Here is a 20,000-nt window from a genome sequence, read left to right on the forward strand (position 1 = left end):
GAGCTGGAGTGGATTAAAACCAGAACATTGTTAAACATACTGACACAAGAGCAGAGGAGGAATAAGATAAACAGGAGGAACGGCTCACCAAAACAATACAGAAAAATCATCCCCCTATTAGCAGCACCGCATGGGCCAGGAGTTGTGTAAGAGCAAGGGCAGCGAGTCCAAGGGAAAAGAGGGGGTGAGGGACAGAGCAGTCCCGACGCAGCCGTGCCGGCTCCGTGCAGCTGGGGTGGGCACAGAGCTCCCTTGGCCGGGGACCACCACCCCTCCTGTGGCGGGGACCCCCGAGTGCGGCATCGCCCTCCCTGGCCGTGTGCTCAGGCAGCAGCACGCGTGGCCGGAGCCGTGGCAGGGCTGTCCCCAACACGTGTGTGCCAGCCCAGGGGCGCGCCGGGACGATGTGTTGTATTGTCAAACCGTGCTCATCTGTGGACCTCTGAACAGGCAACAGAAATAATTTAAAGAGATGATGAGACATTTTTATTATTCCCATGAAATTATATGGAATTTTAGTTTTAAATGAACGTGGCAGGTTTAAAATGTGTATTATAGAGCAAAATTAATGCTGTGCTTTCTTGAGTCTGGAAGGTTGGCCAGTCCGGGGGTCATCTCCCGCTGTGCGTGGGGTTTGGGACACCGAGGGTGAAATCTGTTTGTACGGGAGCGGCTGCTGTTCGCAGCTAGTGCAGAAAGCAGCATCGCTGGTGTTCAGCTGCATGCGTGGCAGCTGTGGATGGTGCTGCCATGTCTGGCGCAGCCCGTTCGGAGCCCGCACCGCTGCGAGGAGCGGAGACAGGCACAGGCGCCTGTGAAAACACATGGGGTGCCAACGGCAGACCCCTGGGGAGCCGCTCTATCCAGAGCATGAATACCTGCTCTTAAACAGATTTAAAGAGGTTAATTGGGCTGGGGTGTACTGGTTGCATTACATCTCTAATGGACATGTTGATTCAAGAAGCCATGGCTCTAGTGATTTTTGTACTACTGTAATTATTTTTAAACTTTCTTTTCGGCACTGTTGATAACAGCTTGAGACTGTGCCTGCATGGCCTGATTAAACTTACAAATTGTCAGCCTTGATCTATAGGACGCAGAAGAGATTGCTGACTGAGCATCGCTTTGGAAATTCTCGATTTAAAACAAAAATTACCTTTAAAATCTCGTTCCCAACAATACAGTGCAAGAGCACTGGCGATTTTAAACACATACTCAGTATCCTGGCATCACGATAGCAACCAAAGTCCTGCATGGCAAGGGGAAGTTTAATTCCGTCTTGTCTATCCTCAGTCTGTGAGCAGACGCTGTGGAGCAGCGTACTGCCCTGCAGAGGAGCGGGGCAGCCCTGAGCAAGGGGCCGCCGGAGCCTCCGCACCCCGCTCCCACAGCAGCCATTCCCAAGGCCATGCCCCCAGCTCTGTCTCCACCATTTTCCTCCTCCAATGTGAAATTTCAGCTCCACCTGTGTGGAGCCAGAGACCGTGGGCACGCATGGAAATGGCTGCGTCCACAGGATTTGTGCCGGTGGGAGCCGCAGCACCTCCCTGCTTTTTGCCTGAAGTCTCCTGTAGTTGAGGAGCAAGTGGCAGCTTTTTCTCCAGGCATTTTAAACCAACGCTTGGACCTCGCAGGAGGGGTGAAATCCAGTGGTACAAGTCTCCGTAAGAGTAACGTGGTGCTTAGATCCATTTGGAAGGAAATGAGAAGCAAATCAATTATTTCCAAATAAATAATGCACTTACTTTTACCACACGGCCTTGCATCAAAGTGATATAATATATAGGATAATGCCAGCCTTGTGTAGATTTAGCTCTGTCTTGGAAAACAACCGGAAGGTGTATGTCTCTGTACTCATGCGAATACTCCTTTAATACTTACAATGAGGTATTTAAAGATTCTGCAGGGTCCTTCAAAAGCCTCCTGATGTTCCTGCTCTGTATGTGAACCGAGAGGGTCCTACAGCACTGCCATCACCCCACAGCACCTGCCTGGGCTGCGGTGCATGGGGCCTGCCCTGGAGGAGGGTGCTCGTTCGGGTACCACCGCAGGGACGGAGGAAGGGCCGTGGGCAGGTCCGGTCCCCGTGGCCCTGCGGGGCAGGAGGGCTCTGCAGGAGGGCTCCTCACAGGCGTGCAGCGAGCGGGCAGCGGCCGGGCAGATGCAAGAAATACTGACTGTGTTTTCTCTTGTTCTCTCTTTTCTGCCCAAGGTTTGAGCATCCGAGGAGCCCAGGAGGAAGACCCTCCCGATCCCCAGCTAATGAGACTAGACAATATGCTTCTGGCAGAAGGAGTCTCAGGTCCGGAGAAAGGTGGGGGATCGGCGGCAGCAGCTGCAGCCGCAGCAGCCTCTGGAGGGTCTTCAGATAACTCTATTGAACACTCAGATTACAGAGCCAAATTGACCCAGATCAGACAAATCTATCACACAGAGCTGGAGAAATATGAACAGGTCAGACATCAGCCTCTCAGTTGTACGTGTACCTGCCGCTGCTCTCCTCTGCACCTCTGCTTGCCAGCACCCGCCGCTGCTCAGCTCCGGACCACATTCCCTCCTCCCCTTCCCTACCCCTCTCCCCTGTAAAGAGCCGTGATGCTACGGGAGTCCGCTGGGCTTCGAGGAGCCGTTCGCTGGACCCAGGACGCATGTCTTGCATGCCTGAGTGTTTTCTGTTGTCTGTAACTGCATAAAAGCAGCACTCGAGCCCGTGTTTCTCCTCTTTGAGCCAGGCCAGAGAGGGAGAGAGGAGGAGAGTTGTCTGTCACTCGGTGCCACTTTCGTGCCCCGTGATGAAGTGTTGCAAGGCTGGGTCTGGCGAGTCGGGGAGCGCAGGCAGGCGAGGGCCATGCTGGCGATCTCAGCCCACGGGCTCCCGGAGCAGGCGGCAGGAGGCTCCGGTGCAGGGCTCGGCCACGGTGGGTCGGCCGTAGCAGGTTGCAAGGGAGCAGGCAGCGAGGCGCCGGCACGGCACCGCTATGGATAGGAAATATGGAAATCCCGGTTCAGGCAGACATTGGCACTCGGTGTCTTTGTTTGGAGTGAAGAGCGTGCTGCAGAGACCTGTGGGTTTATGTTCACCGCTGGGACCTGGTGACCCGCCACATTTGCCACGTCGGTGGCACCGGGAACGTTTGCCACATCCTGCTGGCTGGTGGGGGGTAGGGGGCTGCGCCACCCCGGTTTCCCTGTAATCTGTGGGAGAGACTGCTCTGCCTCCTCTCTTTTCTGGTTTGCAATGAACAACGGCATCAAAGGAGACGGGGGAGGGAAGAATGGCACGAGACCGCTGGCCCTCACAAGCCTCAAGCGATGTCTTAATTTTCCCCTCCCAGAGGTGTCCTAATAAAGCTTGTAAACCCTGAGCGTAATCAGCTCAGCGAACCTCATCAGCTGGTGGTTTCCTGAGCGGAGCCGGGGAAGTCCTGCACTTGCCCCCAGCCCATCACGGCAAAGCGTCGGGCTGTACAGACCAAAACCACAAAAGAGATGTGGAGGCAGTGATAAAACCGCTCAAAACCACAAGGGCGAGGAGAAGAGTGCACCGTGCTGCCTGGCTCCTTCGCCAGCCCCTGTGCTCTGCCTTGGCATGCTTCCCCTCCCTGCCTCACCAGCATAAAGCGGGGCCTGGGTGCCTCGATAACTCTTTATTTTGGAGTTTCCCTTTTTTCGTGTGAAGACTCTCTGAAAGGTCTCTGGCTGCTTTACTTTGCTTTTTTCTGCCACCAGAAACAAAGGCATGGTCTGTGGCAGGCCATGCCGACACAGCCGACCGGTGCCGGCCGAGCGTCAGCAGTGGGCAGAAGCGGTGGGGTGGTGGGGAGTGGGTGTGGGGCACTGGTGGAGCGTGGAGGAGCTGTGGGGGGACGGCGCCTGCCGGCACGGTCCACGCAGCATCCTGCTGCAGAGGCCGGTGGGACCGCGGCCTGGGTGGCGCGAGGCCGGCGTGGTTCAGGTGCCGGTGGCACTGCCTCATCTGTGCCGCCTCTTTCACTGTGTTGTTCAAGTGGTGAACAAATAACTGAGCAAATAACTGATAGGGGCTTTGTGCAAATCTCCTTTTCTCCCTCAAACAAACCCCCTCTGCATCCTCCAAGGACCCCAAATGTCCTGCGTGGACCCTTGGGCTCTCCTTGCACCGCAGGGCCAGCATGCAGCCCGTAGCGCTGAGATGGGGATGGCTGTCAGATTAACGAGCACCATCCAGCAGCAGAGTGTCTTATAAAACCACAGGGACACAGGCTGGAGACAGATCTGGGGCCAAAGCAACTGCGGGTCGGTGCTTGCAGCCATTTCCTGGCAAGTGTCCTTTGACTCTAATAAGTTTAATGATGTGGGGGAAGCAGTAGCATTTTTAGCCCTGTAGCTCCATTTACAAAGGTTTCGGCTGAAATGTCACAGCCATCCGTCCACACCACAGGAAACTTTGGAGGATGCTCAAGTGCTGCTAGGAGAAGGAGAGAGAGGTGGAGCTGATCTGAAACATGTACGCTTCCCTGTTGATCCTGACACCCAGCAATGTCTGCTCTACAGAAATATGATAATTTCCCCAGCCTTGCAGCAAACTGTCTCCTGCCGGTTTGTCTCAACGCAGTGCCCGTCTCTGCAGCCGAGAGGCAGCCAGGACTTTGCATCTCTGCCTCCAGTGGCTGCAGGTTCCTGAGAGGCGGGTGCCCTCCTGCAGCCGGGGAGCAGCTCAGCCCCCACGCAGGGGCACCTGCCCGCGCCGGGGGAAGCAGCTCCTGCCATCTCTCTCCTGGCGCAGGTGCTCCTGTGGCCCCGCTGCAGCTGGCAGCAGGAACCAGAGCGTCTTCCTGGAGATGCTTTCCAGGCAGAGTTTGATCCTGACATTTGTTGCCAGTTAGGGGAATGCACTCGGGGAAAAAAAAAAAAGAAAGAGAAATGGAAAGTGTGTCACGCCATCACACAGCTCTCCCCTCGCCATGCGCCAGGAGAAATGGCCATACACAGGCAGCTCCTTCCATAATTTACAGCTACTATAATAGAGATGACATATTGAAAGCTATCTTCTATAATTACACTGAAATACATTTTTTGCTGTAGGCAAAAGTACTGTAAGGGTCCCAGCCTCCCGGAGCAGCCAGGAACCTGCTTCCTGAGTTCACAGATGTCTTCTGATTTCACCTCAAATTGGGGTGAAGAGTGGCTGCTCGGAAGACACCACCAGCCCCACAGAGCGCTGGCTGGTGCCGTGCCCCTGAAGAGTGTTTTGGGCCATTTCCTTTCTTTTTGTTGCGCTCGTCTGAGGAGTCCTGATGAAGCATTAAGGCTAGCAGGAGCATCCCCGCTCCTACAAGGTTTCTGAGCAGGTTAACAAGGCCATCACTTATAACCTGACATTATTAATAATGTCTCGGGCACCAAGCAGAGGCCTGAAAAATAGTACTGAAAAGGTATCAAGTAGCTTGGATGCTATAAATAAACAAGAGAAAACAAGACAAAGCATCAGAGTCTTCTGAGCTTACTTCCACTCTGCTGCACTGAAGTAGCTCTGCAGATGGGAGGTGCTGGTGAAGATAAATTAAAACCAGGCCCTCTAAGTAGCTGTAACCAAACGAAGTCTCAGCAAGCAATTCAAGTAAACTCAGGGAAAGATTTTTGCTTCTTGAAAGCAAGAAACTCACTTTAGCTTTGAAACATCCAATTTTTGATACTATATTTGTGGTGAAATATTTCTCATGGAAAAGACATATCTGAAAATATTTTTAATGCAAAAGTTGCCATTTTTATTGTACTTTAAAATTGAATTCCCCGGATCTGCAAACAAGGGGGCACGTGGCAAGCTGTATGCCTGAAATGTTCTTTCAGTGCCAAATACTTGGATTCAGCCGTATCTTTGGGACAGTCAGAGCTGCTCTCTTGTATCAGGGAGGAGTTGCTGCATTTCGGTGCCTACGTTACCTTATCTCTGTGCATCGTTTACCGGGTGAGCCAAAGCTGGTGCTTTTGCCATCAGTCGGATGGCTGGACCCAAGCTTTGCATGCTAAGATTGTCCAGGCAGCTCAGCAGACGACACACAGGAGGGATGTGGTCCCGGTGCAGCGAGGCCAGCGGGAGCAGGCACCGGTGCCCAGCTGCCTCCCCTGCTCAGGCCGGGGGCTGCCGCGCTTCCCTGGGGGCTCGGAGCCCGCTCCTGTGCCAGGTGGGCGAGCTGCTGTGCCGGGTCTGCCTTCACACAGGCCAAAGCTTTGGGATGGGAGGAGGGGAAACAGGTCACCCAGGACAACTTCTGCTCTCCCTGGGCGAGAGGAGGGTGGCCGGGGGTGCTCAGGGCAGCATCCCCATCTCTTTGGCGTGGCAAGAGGGGATGGTGGCTGGTCACCTCCGCGAGCTTTGCTGCCTGAAATGTCAAAACAGAAAGAAAAGATGCAAATGGGAAGCGAGGATGAGACGTGTCGAACTCCTTAACCTGGCACTCAAAGTCTTGAGAAAGTCAGGGAGCGGCAGCTGGTGGGAGGAGCCGTCGCGTCTGCGCTGGCGTGGAGCAGTGGTGAGGTGGTGCAGCCTCCGCGGCACCGTGACCCCGGCGCGCTCGGCGGTAGCAGGCGAAGGGTGTCTGCACCAAGGCTCACCGAGCCCTGCCGAAGCACTGCCTCCAAACGGGTGCAGCAAGGATGTAAATTAGCCTGTAATTTACTTTCGGTAGTGTAAAGAAAAAAAAATCACTTTGCCTGAAGTGTATGCATCTTTCTTAAGGGTGTACCCAGATTTTAATTATCTAAATGTAAATACTTAACGAATTTTACTTAGAGTAATGAGCTAAAGTGCACACTACATAAATGAGATGTTCTAATTAATCATGTATGAACTACTGGTTTAAAGAAAAGCTATGTGAATTCTGCGAATGTTGGGCTATTGCCAAATTGCTAATCAGCATTTGCATTCATAGATGGCTTCACTTAATAAGTTGTGAGACGTTCAGCAAATGTTATAGGAAATTATGAGTTTTTAGATGCATAAACTTTTCACTTTTAACTCTTTCCCTCGCACAATCTATTGAAATGCAGGAGAATCCCTGAAAATGTGGTTGTCAGACAAATTACATAGATATTTTTCACCCTGACTTTAGAGGAAAAAGGGGAGCTAGAGTCAAATGGATATGTAACGTATGGGGTCTGGACGAGATACTTGCAGTGTTTCCACCGCATGATTTACTGGCTGCTGAGCGTCGTGCTCATCGCCCGTTACGTTAGATGCACGAAAGTGAAATCCTGTGGCCTTATTTGGCCGTGATTGCAGCCCTGCGGCGCATTACGATGGCTGGCCCTTGCACAGCCAACACACAGACCTCCCACAGATGCATCAGCCTTGCATACATCCACCTTCATCTGATAAGGGTTTGGGGAGCAGAGAGCAGTTTGCCTTGGGCTGCCCATAGACCCCGTGGGGGCCAGCGCAGCACCCGGCCCCTCTTTTTTTCCCAGGACTCCATCAGGACAGGGGTAGGTTAGTGCCCGAAACATGCTCGAATACCAGGCTGGCCCCCAGGAAGGGATTAGCCCCGTGGCCACCACGCAGCTCTGCCTAGCAAACAGCAGTCCCAGGGTTTGTTTTTGAAAGAGATAAGGGAGACATAAATCAGCAGAGTTTGTGGCAGCTTCCAGCCTGCGTGGGGGAAGCCGGGATGCCAGCGTGACAGCCGCCTGGTCATGCAGAGGCTCGGATCAGGCGGCGTCTGTTGATGATGCAGCCTGGAGAAGTTTATATCATCGTGTCCGTTCGCCTGCACAGTCTGGGACTGATAATTGATGTCTCCTCGTGCCTTCCCTCCTCCAGCACCGCAGCAGCGCAGTGCGGGCCAGGCTCGGGCACGGCTTCACTGAAACCCACCCTCTAAGGGGACACACAGGGTGCCTCAGAAGGGACTAGAGCTCCTCACTTGCTGCGGGGTGTTAAGCCTGCCTGCTGCCTGCGTGGGGCTCGGTGGGTTGCAGGACAGGCAGCCCTTCCCAGGTTTTACACGCTTGGCTGCTGAGCACGTGCTGGTCCCCATTCGCATCCTTCTGTCTGCAGCCATTACACGTGCCGATCCTGAGCTCTCCTCTCCACCACAGTCTGGCTGGGGCCACGGGGACGCAGCCTGCTCCGAAAGGGATAAGCACGGAAAAAGCTGTGCCGTGTTTGCTCAGCTCCCCTGGCTGCCGCAGGACAGTCCTGGGTCTCACAGACAGGGCGCCTGCGATCGGCTCCCGCGGCTGCGTCTGGAGGGGACGGGGCAGCGTGAGGGTCCCCCAGCCTCCGTGGCACTAGCCCCCCCAGCAGCCAGGCCCGAGCTTGTGTCCTTGTGGGAGGGCACAAAACAATTTCTAAGCTTCTCCTTCCTTCCTTTGTAGGCATGTAATGAATTTACCACACATGTGATGAACCTTCTCAGAGAACAGAGCCGGACACGTCCCATTTCTCCCAAGGAGATTGAAAGGATGGTGGGCATCATTCATCGAAAATTCAGCTCCATCCAGATGCAACTCAAACAAAGTACTTGTGAAGCAGTAATGATTTTAAGATCAAGGTTCCTCGATGCCAGGTAAGGCGAGTGCCCCCGGCTCTTTCGGGGGGGGGCGGAGAGGGAAGGGGCAGTTGCTGGGCAGCCCAGGGAGAGCCTGGCCCTGCTGGGAGCTGTGTCCCCACGTGGGCAGGGACCCGCTGGGAGAGGCTGCTCTGCCCCAGCAAACAGCCAGAGCCCTCATCCTTCACCCAGCAGCTGCTGTGAAAGGGGGGTTTCCCGCACAGAGCTTTCATAAACAGCAATGTCTTTTCTACATATTTTAGTGCAAAGACTAGGCTTGTTTACCCTGCTGGTACGGGAGTCACACAGGATTTGTGCAAAGGGCTGTTTTGTCACCCTGGCAGTTATTTAAATGGCTGCCGGTACCGATATCTCGCAGCATAAGGCCAGCCTTGCAAAACACTGACCCCGTTAATGGAAGAGCTAAGTTCTCTGGGAGGGACGTGCCCACGGGCTGCGGCTGACGCTGGGTTGGCAGCTGTGCATGCCCGAGGTAAGAAGGGGGATGATGCTTCCGAAAGCCAGATCTGCTGGCCCATCTCCCAACAAGCTGTTGTCTGACTGGGGTGCGGTAGAAGGCAGCACCTTCCGAACCGCTCACAGCCAGCACGCATGTCCCTTGGACACCTGTGTTGCTGCTGGAGCTCAGCACCCGTCCCCACAGCCTGCTGGCCTCCAAAGCAGGCTGTGCTTTCTGCAGGCTGCAAGGAAGCAGGCAGACGGGGATTAGGAGGGGTTTATAGGCACAGCCGGATTTGTTTGGAAGCGCTGATGAGGTGGGATATCGATCTGCAGCCCCATCCCTTTCACAGGGCTCCTGTCTGCAGAGCAGGACCCTGGCAGCTGGCAGAGCCTGACAGAGCAGGAGCTGAGCCCGGCAGAGCAGGGAGGAGCAGCAGGCACCATGCAGAGCCTGCCTTCAGCAGCTAGCTCATGCTTCACACCTGAAAGCTGTGAGGAGCTAAACAAGAGCAAAATAATTTTATTAACAAGGAGGTCACTGGCAGGTGTGGCAAATTAGGGTAATTACAAACAGTTGGAGGATATGTCTATGGAGAGCTCCTGTAACTGCAAAAGGTAAAGCTTGCAGATGCACGTTTTAAAGTGATTTCTTTAAAAGAGGAAGGTAAATAAGGCAAAATGAGCGGAAGCACAGTAATGAGATAGACATAGCTCTAGGGAGAGAGTCTGCCTGCTCCAGGATACAGCATAGTTAGCAGCATCGTGATACTGCTGGAAGAGAGCGCTGGGGATTGCCGCTCGGCTGCCTGCTGGCCTGGGGCGCAGGCAGTTTGATTGCAACCAGCCCTGAGGGGAAGGGAGCTCTGAAGGAAATGTTTAACCAGTGCTTTTGAGAGGATGTTCTGAGGAGAAGGAGAGCAGCCGACATCGGCTCGGAGGGAAGGCACCGCAGCTGTGCAGATGCTGCTGCTGTAACCTGTGCGGTGAGAGCACAGCAGTGGGCTGGCTGCCTGCCGTGCCAGAGGGGCTGCGCTGCTCCCCGGCCGGCGCTGCCTCGCTGTTGGGCTGGCTGGAGCACGTGCTGGGCGGTGTGCTTCAGAAGGGCTTCGCTTTCTGGCAAGGCTGCGAGGCTGCACACCTCAGTACCCATCCCATGCGGCGCGAGAGCCTGGGCCTTGCTCAGCCCTCGGCAGGAGGGTGTACAGATGGGTCTCCCTCGCAAAGCCCCGAAAGCCACTTGCTCACAGAAGCCAATTAGCTCAATGAGTGCTACGTAAGGACATGGCAGTGAGGCCGCCAGGTCCTTTTCCACTGTGCTCACCCCAGACACCTGTGCAGAAGCCCCAGCTGACCTGCTGCTAAAGGGAAAGAGGTTCGTTAGGCTGCTGTCAGCACAGAGTGATTTAACAGCCGAGAGGTTCAGGTTGGGTTGCATACTTGGGTGTGGAGGTGCTGCAGGCAGGCTGCCTGCCCAGCTCAGCGCCCTGCCTTGCCTTTCGCTTCATCACATTCTCTGCCACAGCACACAACTTGGCCTGCGCACCCATGGGATGAAACCCCAGGTGGAGGTGGATGGCACAAAGCCAGAAGCAGAGTCCAGACCCTTGCAGGGCTGGATGTAGGAATGTGGGTGTTGCAGCCTGCTGCCTGCTCTGCATGGCATCAGGGCAGAGCCCAGCTCCAATGGAGAGCTGCCCCAAAGAGATCAGGGGTACTAAGATGGTGCTGCCATGTTGCTGCGTGCTGCAGCATGGGCATGTGAGATGAGGGTTGCTTCCACCCCAGCTGACCCTGCCAGAGACCTGTTTGCGTCTGGAAGAATAGCTGTGGTTTTCTTTTCTCATTTCAGACGGAAAAGGCGTAACTTCAGTAAACAAGCCACAGAAATCTTGAATGAGTATTTTTACTCTCACCTCAGTAACCCCTACCCCAGTGAAGAAGCCAAAGAAGAGCTGGCAAAGAAATGCAGCATCACAGTATCGCAGGTAAGCAGCGGGTGGGAGCGGGTCCCTGCCCCCGTCCCTCCGCATCCCGGGCAGTGCATCGACCTCCCGGCTCCCCTTGCAAAGCTGCCGTCTCCCGCTGGGCTCTGGGATGTGCTTCTGACAGAGGTGTGCGATATGGAGCAGGTCCCTGCCCAATGCACCTTCGTAATCCCTTCAAATTTGCATTACTGACCGTGATAAAGTTCAGCAGGGTGATGGAGCATGACTAAGCTCTGCAGGAAAGGCAGCATGCCTGCGGGTGGCTGGGGTTGTGCTGGGGTAAGAAGAGTGTGCGTAGAAAGATGAAGGTAGAAATAAAAAGGATATAAGATTAGCACCCTACTTTACGTCAGCTTTCTCTCTGCGCAATCAGTAAGATTCCTGGCTGAGCCTTACTGTCTGTTATGAATTCATTACAACTTACCATTATTTTGGGGGAAGGCCAGTTTATTGACAAACATATAATCTATCTCTATAGATCAGAATTTCTTTGATTGCTTGAAGTTGTTTTTCTAAGCCAGCCAGAAATTCAGCCTCTTGATACGCTGAAGTGACATGAGTGGTTTCGCTGTAGCAAAAATGTATTAAGCAGATTTGCTCCTTTTATCACGTATAACAGATGTTACTGTGAAGTTAATGCAAGAAAACCAGCATCTCCCTAATCAGAAATGCACACTCTCGTTGGCTACGGCTGCTTTCTGTATAGGCCAAAGTACATTTACAGCTCCGGACTGGTGTCTCGCAGCAACGTTCAGGCTGATGGCACTGCTCCATCGAGCTTTCCTTCACCAGATAGCTTAAAAAGCAAAAGAACACTTTGCATTTCTTGTGGCCTGTATGTTTGATAGAAAACCAAATGAGTCTGGCTCATACAGCTTGGGGAAAGTTGCACTTGGGTGGCAGGGAAAGCTCACCAGCAGTTTCCAAGTTCTCCAGCCACCTGGGGGGCTGGTGTGCCATCTCCTCCCAGCTCCATCAGCTCCGCTTATCAATATTTCAGGTCCTTTAGAGGAACAATGCCTGCGGCGAATGTGTTAACTATTAATGATTGCAGGCTGCAGTATTGGCATTATTAGCAATGCAACCTTTAGCTTTATAATTAAGACCTGCGTTGAGATTTACTTTATAGGTCTCCACTGAATGCATGAAAAATTCAGGCACTTTATTGAAGACTTTGAAATGAAAGGCCGCCCAGCTCCCCCAAATTTGATATTACTTAATTGACTTTGGATGCACCTGCAATACAAACCCTAGCAAAACTGCCCTATGACATGAGAGGCCATTGGAGATGTGTGTGTGTTTGCCGTGCTCTCTCCTTGCTCGTTCCTCAGCACGCACTGTGCTTCGAGTGGGGTGGGAAGCGCATGTGCCCAGTGCCAGGGGACAGTAAGGGATGGAGATGGGGACAGTTTCTCCCAGTTCACTTAGGAGTGGCTGTGGTGATGAGCAGGAATTTTGGGGGGGAAATCCAGCACCAAACTCATTCTCTCTCACATTGCTCCTTCATCACTGTTAGCATCACGCGAGCGACTGCAGCCCCGGCAGGTACAGGGGCAGCCGTGGTGGCCACTGGGCAGCTCTTCCATGCCCACAGGCATCCCTGTGGCTGCCTGGAACTAGCCAAACAGCCCGAGAGCACGTAAGTACCTGGGCATCTTGGTCTGCAGCCCTACGTCTTGTTGCTGGTTTCAGTCCTCTTGGCATGAGATGGTTTATAGCAATTCCTCTAGTAAGTGGTGTCCAAAAATCCTCCCACATGAGCTGAGGCAGCCTGCTGTGTAGTTAGGAGAGGCAATGCCATCAACACCAACTTGGAGAAACCAAAAGTTCTTCAGCTCTGCTGGCAAAATGTAATTGGGAGAGATTACATGGTAGAGAGCACCACAGGCTGGCTGAAGAGATGTTTTCTGTCCACCCAGCAGATGGTGAATTGTGCCTGGCAGAGAAGGAGTTAGTGATCCCACGGAGTGGACAGGTGAAAAGCTAGGTCTAGATAAGGCTGAAGTGACTGAAACATTTGAGAAGCCATAACTGATTGCTTCTAGTGCTAATAGATCTGATTTCTTTCTTAATTGGTTGGTTGATAAGATTTAATGTATATGTAGTAGAATGAAATAAAAGGCAGGCAGATGGTCCAAAAATGTAGCAGCAAGCAGTGAGCCTGTGACTTGCATATAGGTTTGTCTCTTTAATATTTGATACGAGCATGAATTAGCTGTTTCTTGAATCCATTAGGAAGTCTGGGTGAGTGATGGGAGTAGCTGCATTGCGTCCTCCGTAGCACCGCGTACAGCAGCCTGAGCTTTGCAGGGTGACATTTTCCAGCCTGGAGCAAGGGCAGCACTGACCACGCAACCTGGGCACTAGCTGCCAGAGATGGAGGTTTGGGGCCATGGCCGGAGCTTCACTCTGGCAAGATATTATAAATGGCTAGGAAAAGCTCCAGATGATGGGAAAGCCTGAAAACGGGGCAAGGCATCATCTAATGGGAGAGGAGCATGTATGTGAGAGAGGGAGTGCCTGTGATCAGCTGGTTGCTTAAGTTCCTGATAGATCTGCTGTCACAGCTAGAAAATGTGAATACTATGGATACCCTAATCTTTGATTTTCAAAGGCACTTCCAAAGGCCGCACAGCAGGACTGCAGGGTTAGTTGGTATTTACTAGGTCAAACTGTGCTGGAGTTGTCTTTGTACTGAAAAATGTATATATTTTTGAGGCCATCTAGCAGAAAAGCTCTGAGCAAGCACTGTAAAATAGCCCAGTGCACACTGCTCTGGTGGTTGGCAACAGAAGTCAGAGGATGCAATCCAGAAATCAGGGGTGAATTGAGCAGTCATTTAAAATACTGGCAGGAGTAGCATCGCATGGGATAAGCAATGGCATCCAAGCGAGTGACTGAGCTACACCTTGCACAGGGCTCTTATGAAAAATCTCTGAGCGCACGTATTTCCAGCCTCGACCAGGAGTCCCTCAGACGTCGCCCTGCCTGGCACCGTGCCCTGTTTACCTCCTGTGCTACAAACGCCCCGGAGGTGCAAAGAGCTGGGTGTGAGGGGGGAAAGTTAATGGATGGCTTTCCAAACTCCTGAAGGTTGTGGTTCATGTTTGATGAAGAGGCTTTGTCCTTTGTCTGGCTGAGCCAGGCTTCCCCTGTAGCCTCTCCTAATGATGATCCAAGGTGTTTCTTTCTTGTACCATAAGTGCCTTGTAAATGCTGGGGGCAGATTCATGGCAGAACGTTTTCTCCCGCAAACACTTAATTAGTGAGTGTTTTGGGTCGTCCTCCCCCCAGATTAAGCAGCTCACTGGAAATCTTGCTGCCATAGCACTTTACTGAGCTGCAAAGAAAATTGTCTCCCAGAATCATTTAGTTGCAGATGGGAGATAGATGGTTTCAGTTTTGATATCAGTGTTTAAAATAATATGTAGAGAAGGTTTTTCAAGAAAAGCATAAAGACAAACTATTTATTAAGATGAACACCTCACACAATTTCATTTTTAAGAGTGCGGAAAAGGTAATTCTAGGGAAAAAAAAATGTCCTTAACAGAGAACATCGTCGGCTGTAATTTAGAGCTACCCGATCAGCACGTGTTCGAGGGAGATAAACTGTATCATCTGTTCTCCCCTTACCATGGCTGCGAGGCTGATGTTTTATACTTTTGCAGATGAGCCTCTTTCAGGGTGTCATGAACAACTATCAGTCTATCATATGGGCTATAGAAAGGGCATAGTCATTGCTGAAAGCGTGTCAGTGGATTACAGCAATAAAATTTTTCACTGCTTCAAACAAAAGAAGGATGTGCTTGACAAGGGAATATATTTAAAATTCTTTTAAAGAAAGAATGCAGAAGCTGGTTTTCAACACCCCTCCTGCCCCTGTTTCGTTTGAGTCTGTCTGTTTCTGTAAGCAGATTGACAGGGAGAGCTATAGTTGTATAGGCTCTTACCCCTTGACTTCATATGGGAAGCAAGGAAAAAAAAATGCAAGCTTAATTAAATAGTTTCTAGAGGTAAAATTCTTAGTTTTTTGATCATGTACCATAATTGTGCCACACTGATTTTCAAAATTTTCTATTTCGTGTCATCTGATTAGGTGTGGAACATAAACTGTGTGCTACAAACACTTGGAAACACAATGGAAAAATTTCCGTGATCCATAAATATGTAGTTCACTAATTTCAGCAGTGACGCTCTTGTGTCAGCTGCATCTTTTGCAGAACGAGCACTGATTTATCCCATGAAATCAGCCAGTGCGGAGGCACAAGGCAGGCCTGCCCCATCCCAAATCCCACATTAGGCATCTTGATGATTTAAGTAATAATTTATTGTCTTTTTATTTAACATTGCAATTAACATGATAAATAAGTGCAACAGTATTGTTTGAAATGTAATATACAATTAAGCCCAATTAATTAATTGGCCTTCAATGATCAGGAGGAGAAAGATGTTCATTGTTTTTTTATGTGAAGAGATAGTTTATTTTAATGAAAAATGTGTTGTGAAGCAGCTCGCAATGGAGACAACTTTCATTTTTAGGGTGAGCGTGGGGCTGGGCAAGGAGCCAGGGCACTGCGGCTCCTCCCGGTCCCAGTGCTGACCTGGGGGGCAGCCCAGCATCAGCATCCCGGCCCTCCCCTGGGACGCTGCTGGTGCCAGCGGCAAGGGCAGGGCGAGGTGTGCTCCAGGTGGGCGGAGGAAGCTGCAGGCAGCCAGCACAGCCCCACAGGAGAAATATCATGGCGGTAAATCCAGCCTAAATCCTGCCTGGCACAGCCTCCGCTTGAGCAGTGCCCTGGCCCTGTTCTGGATGCGTCCAGCCGCCCGTGTCGGCCGCGCACGCCTGGCTGCGGCCAGAGCCCCTGCGCGTCCCCAGGCCATGGCACGCTCTGCTGCAGCCCCTCGCTGATGTGTTTCATGGGAGAGTGAAGAGTCCTTCGGCCGGGAGGCAAAGGGACCTGGGTGGTGACTGCATTAGCCCAGAGGGATGCTGTGGTTTCTCGGGGCAGCTGCGGCAGCCCCAGATGCCGCGCTCTGCCGGTACGCGGGGCGCGCGCTTTCATCTCAGAAATAGTTTAACATTTCTGGATATTCATTTAGATGTGGTATGCGGGTTAAACATAACGTACGATCGCTGCTCCTCTCATTGCTTCCAATTAAACCTTGCTTGTTAGTTTAACCTCTAGGTAATCCCATCAAACAATTGATGTCAAGGAAACACTGCCCACAGTGGCTCTGGATGAGTGGCCATTAATTTTAATTGCCTTGATATTAAAGATTAAGAAGTATTGGGACTAGCAGAATGGAAACGATCTGATGTCAAGCAAATCCACTCGTTGAGGCTTCCCCAGGCTGCTGGTGATATTAAAATTTTACTGTGAGAATTAAATAAACCTTTATTAGTGATGGCTGTTGTTTGATTGGTCCAGGGGCGTGCATAAACAGAGGGGTCTCGCACACATCCGTGGACAATACAGTTGATGTACAGAGATTCCTCAATTATGAAACTGTTAATAAAGCATAATCTGATTGTCCACAATAATTATTTGCAAGGTTTCATTAATGTATTATTGCTTCTCTGACTGACAAGGTAATATTAAGTGCAATATATAGAATATGGTGGAGTATTATCTAGGGAACGGAATGTATAAGGTACTGTTCGTATTACTGTTAAAAGCTAGAGGCTTTTCATTAATTGTCTTTAAACAAAAGATATAGCTACAGAAAATACAGCAGGATTTGTCTCCTCCCGTCAGCGGGGTGCCTTCCTGGGCGCTGTGGTGTGGGTGCCCTACCAGGCGCTGTGGTGGAGCACGGGGGTATGAGAGGCGCTGCAGAGCTGCCGCAGCTTGTGGCAGGGTGCAGCCATGGGGCTGCGGGGGCCCCAGGGAGCGCGGGACCCCAGCCCCTGCCTCACCCCACACGGCTGGGTCCCTCGCTGCGGGGATGGCCGATAACCACTTGGGTTGTTACTGTCCCCTCCCCTTTACCTCTGTGTTGTTACAGATGCTTTTTTGTCTCGGCAGCCTTGGCTGTCGTCCGTGTTACAAACTGGATTTGTTATTTAGGAGCTCTGTTATAGCAGCTGAAGTTAAACAAAGCCACTGAGAAAGATTGTACGAACTTTTCTGAGCGGCTCCAGCCGTGACCTCTGCATGGGTTAATAGTCGGTGCCCCGTGAGCCATCTTGGCTTCAGTTCAGTATCTTCAAAGGGAGATGACAAAGTGACTTTTCAGCCATTATTGATTTATATGATTCCTTTCATTTTCAGCCAACCAAACACGATTCTATGAGTGGGCTGCCAAGGTTGTTCCAGCCCAAAAATAAAGAACAATTGCTCTCACTGCCCGCTCGCCCTCACTCAACCGGACCTTGGTCCCCCTTCAGCAGCTTTCGGGGTCTTGCACTGATTTCATTGACAAATGGCTCATAGTAGTAGGAGACAATGCTGTACTAAATGCTACAGCAAGCCCCAGGATATGTGTCATCATCAAAGGGTCAGCCCTTGTGCATCAGTTTGCCAACAGAGGAGCAGAGCCAGATCACGCTCATATCCATAGTAATATTTAACTGATCCTTCGTTACTGCTTATTTAACTGGAGTACCCAGCAGATACGGGTTGGGGGCTGGGGCACATGTATTTGCTGGACCAAACATGACATCTTGAAGTGATCGTATTTTGTTGGGTCAAGCACTTTGTGTCCTTCACTCTTCCCACCTCTCCCCACTGCAGGTGTCCAACTGGTTTGGCAATAAGAGAATCAGGTACAAGAAGAACATTGGGAAGTTCCAGGAAGAAGCCAATCTCTACGCGGCAAAGACGGCTGTGACCGCAGCACACGCCGTGGCCGCCGCCGTCCAGAACAACCAGACAAACTCCCCCACCACACCAAACTCTGGTACGTACCCGGCTCGTGTGTTAAAGCATCCCGAAGGGCAGTCCGTAAAGGAGGACCCTCGATGGCACCCTAGTGAGTTTGGTTGGGCTGAGAAGGCTGCAGCTCCCTAGCAGACCTAATCGTGGCATGGAGAGTGGTAGCAAGCCCATGGACCTCCAGGTTGGACCACCGCAAAGGCTGAGCACTGCCGTAGGTGGTCCCAGCGGCTTCGGCGGCGAAGCTCCTGTGGCCTTATGGGGGACCCACGTAATTCCCACAGCGGTAATGTGTGCCTGGCTCGGGCTTCTGGCAGCTTCTGTATTTCCGTAGATATTTTAAGCTTTTTCTCATTCAATGAAAATAACATAAAATGAGGCAGAGCTCCAAGTCTGTTTTTGTAGAACTGTTAAATTTATTGTCAAGATAAGAACAAAATAGAGGAATATTTTAGCATGCACTAATTAGAATTTAAACTCTGGGTTGCTTGAAATTGAGTTTATATTATATATAGAAATCTAAGGATGCAACTTTTATTTTGGAGTTGCTCTACCACATGTTCTTCTGCAGTATTTAAAAATTGTCTCGCTAGTGTGTTGTTGACATTTTGCAAATCTAAGCATTAAATTAGTAGGGGGAGTGTTTAAAGAGGAAGTTGCTTTTTTGGGCTCCAGAGGCAAAGGTTTCCATGAAGCACAGATGTGTTTGACACTATTTACAGTGAAGTTTTGCTGCGACTTAGTTGTAGACAACTTTTAAAGGGTATAAAGATCCATGGGAAAAAAAAACTTTAATCAAAAGAAAGTAAGAAAAAGGTTCCTCCTCTGACGGTAATAAATCGGCTAATTAGAAATTACCAGCCGTTTCCTTTTGAAGGAGGCATTAAGCACAGACTCAAAATGAGTTTTTCTCCGTGTGTTTGGTGATAGCATCTCATGATGAAGCGATCCACCAGAGGAAAGCTTTCTACATGAAAACCTGTTGTTGTACAGGCTGTTCTTCAAGAGGGAAAAGCTGACCCAGGTTGCACGGGGCTTCCAGGTGGTCCCAGCGTAGTGCTCCCGGGCGGCAGCCGGTGCGGTGGCGAGACCCGGCAGCAGCCCCTGCCGGGACGTGCCGAGCCGGTGGGCGGGGGGCCGGCGGCCCAAGCTCGCCCTGCGCCCGGGCCAGCAGCTTTACCTCTGCTGTGCGCTGCCTTTCCTTCTCCTCTCCTGTCTTCTTCTCCTTCCCCTGCCCTCAGGTCTCTGGGGTTATATATTTGCAGCTCTCTGTTATTCAGCTACCTAACTCTTTCCTTTCCAGGTTCTTCTGGTTCTTTTAACCTCCCAAATTCTGGGGACATGTTCATGAACATGCAGAGTCTGAATGGGGATTCTTACCAGGGGTCCCAAGTCGGAGCCAATGTGCAGTCACAGGTAGGAGAAATGCCCCAAAGTAGGGCCTTTCTAGCAGGGTAGGGTTTGGGCTAAAAATTCCACCTTACTCTGGCTCTATTAAATGGTCTGTGCCTCGCTGCAGAGTGGAGGCTGCATATTTCTGAATGTGACCTATTCTTACCCCAGCATTGAATTTCACAAATATAAAGGAAAGAGTGATTTTTTTCTGATTGAAACTTTAAGCTTTGTGAATGCATTCGGCTCTGGCTTGAGCTCATGGAATGGGATTGGGTGCGTCTGACTTCCATGGACACTGTAAATCCAGTGAATTTTCTTTCTTTTTCCCTTTTCTTTTTTTTTCTTTTTTTTTTTTTTAAAAAAACCCCACATCTTTCATTTATTGGACAAACTTTTATTTATTTATTTATTTATTTAAATGTCAGAACACATCTAACTGAGCTATTAAAATACAACTCATTCTCAGTCACTTTTCCAATCCTTTCAGACAGGGCTAACTCCATTTTTTATATGCAGTATATATGCCATAATCTCTTCCCATACATGCAAGCACATACAGACGTATAAATATGCACAGCACTTTGCTGCAGACACTTAAGAAGGACCTACAGGACGCACTGCTGTGAGGAAGTTGTTGTTTGGCTGGTGTGAGAAGCAAAGATGTATGGGTTTTAACATGCAAGGATTTGTTGAAATTCTGCCAGTCATTCTTGATTGATAAATTTGCCTTTCATAGAAGATGCTAAACCCTTTTG

At 51.0% G+C, this 20,000-nt stretch overlaps 1 protein-coding gene across 2 annotated transcripts in view; it reads left to right on the plus strand.

The window, feature by feature from the left end:
* PBX3 (PBX homeobox 3) overlaps positions 1–20,000 on the plus strand; it is a 116,875-nt gene that overhangs the window by 92,092 nt on the left and 4,783 nt on the right. Inside the window, exons 3-7 of one of the 2 annotated variants that reach the window (XM_076355095.1) lie at positions 2,213–2,454; positions 8,356–8,546; positions 10,840–10,975; positions 17,710–17,875; positions 19,154–19,266. In XM_076355095.1, the coding sequence (XP_076211210.1) occupies positions 2,213–2,454; positions 8,356–8,546; positions 10,840–10,975; positions 17,710–17,875; positions 19,154–19,266 (848 nt within the window). The remainder of the gene's footprint in view (positions 1–2,212; positions 2,455–8,355; positions 8,547–10,839; positions 10,976–17,709; positions 17,876–19,153; positions 19,267–20,000) is intronic. The other variant, XM_076355096.1, reaches the window with a different exon arrangement.

Source organism: Aptenodytes patagonicus, chromosome 18, assembly GCF_965638725.1.
Source record: "Aptenodytes patagonicus chromosome 18, bAptPat1.pri.cur, whole genome shotgun sequence".
Classification (NCBI taxonomy): Eukaryota; Metazoa; Chordata; class Aves; order Sphenisciformes; family Spheniscidae; genus Aptenodytes; species Aptenodytes patagonicus.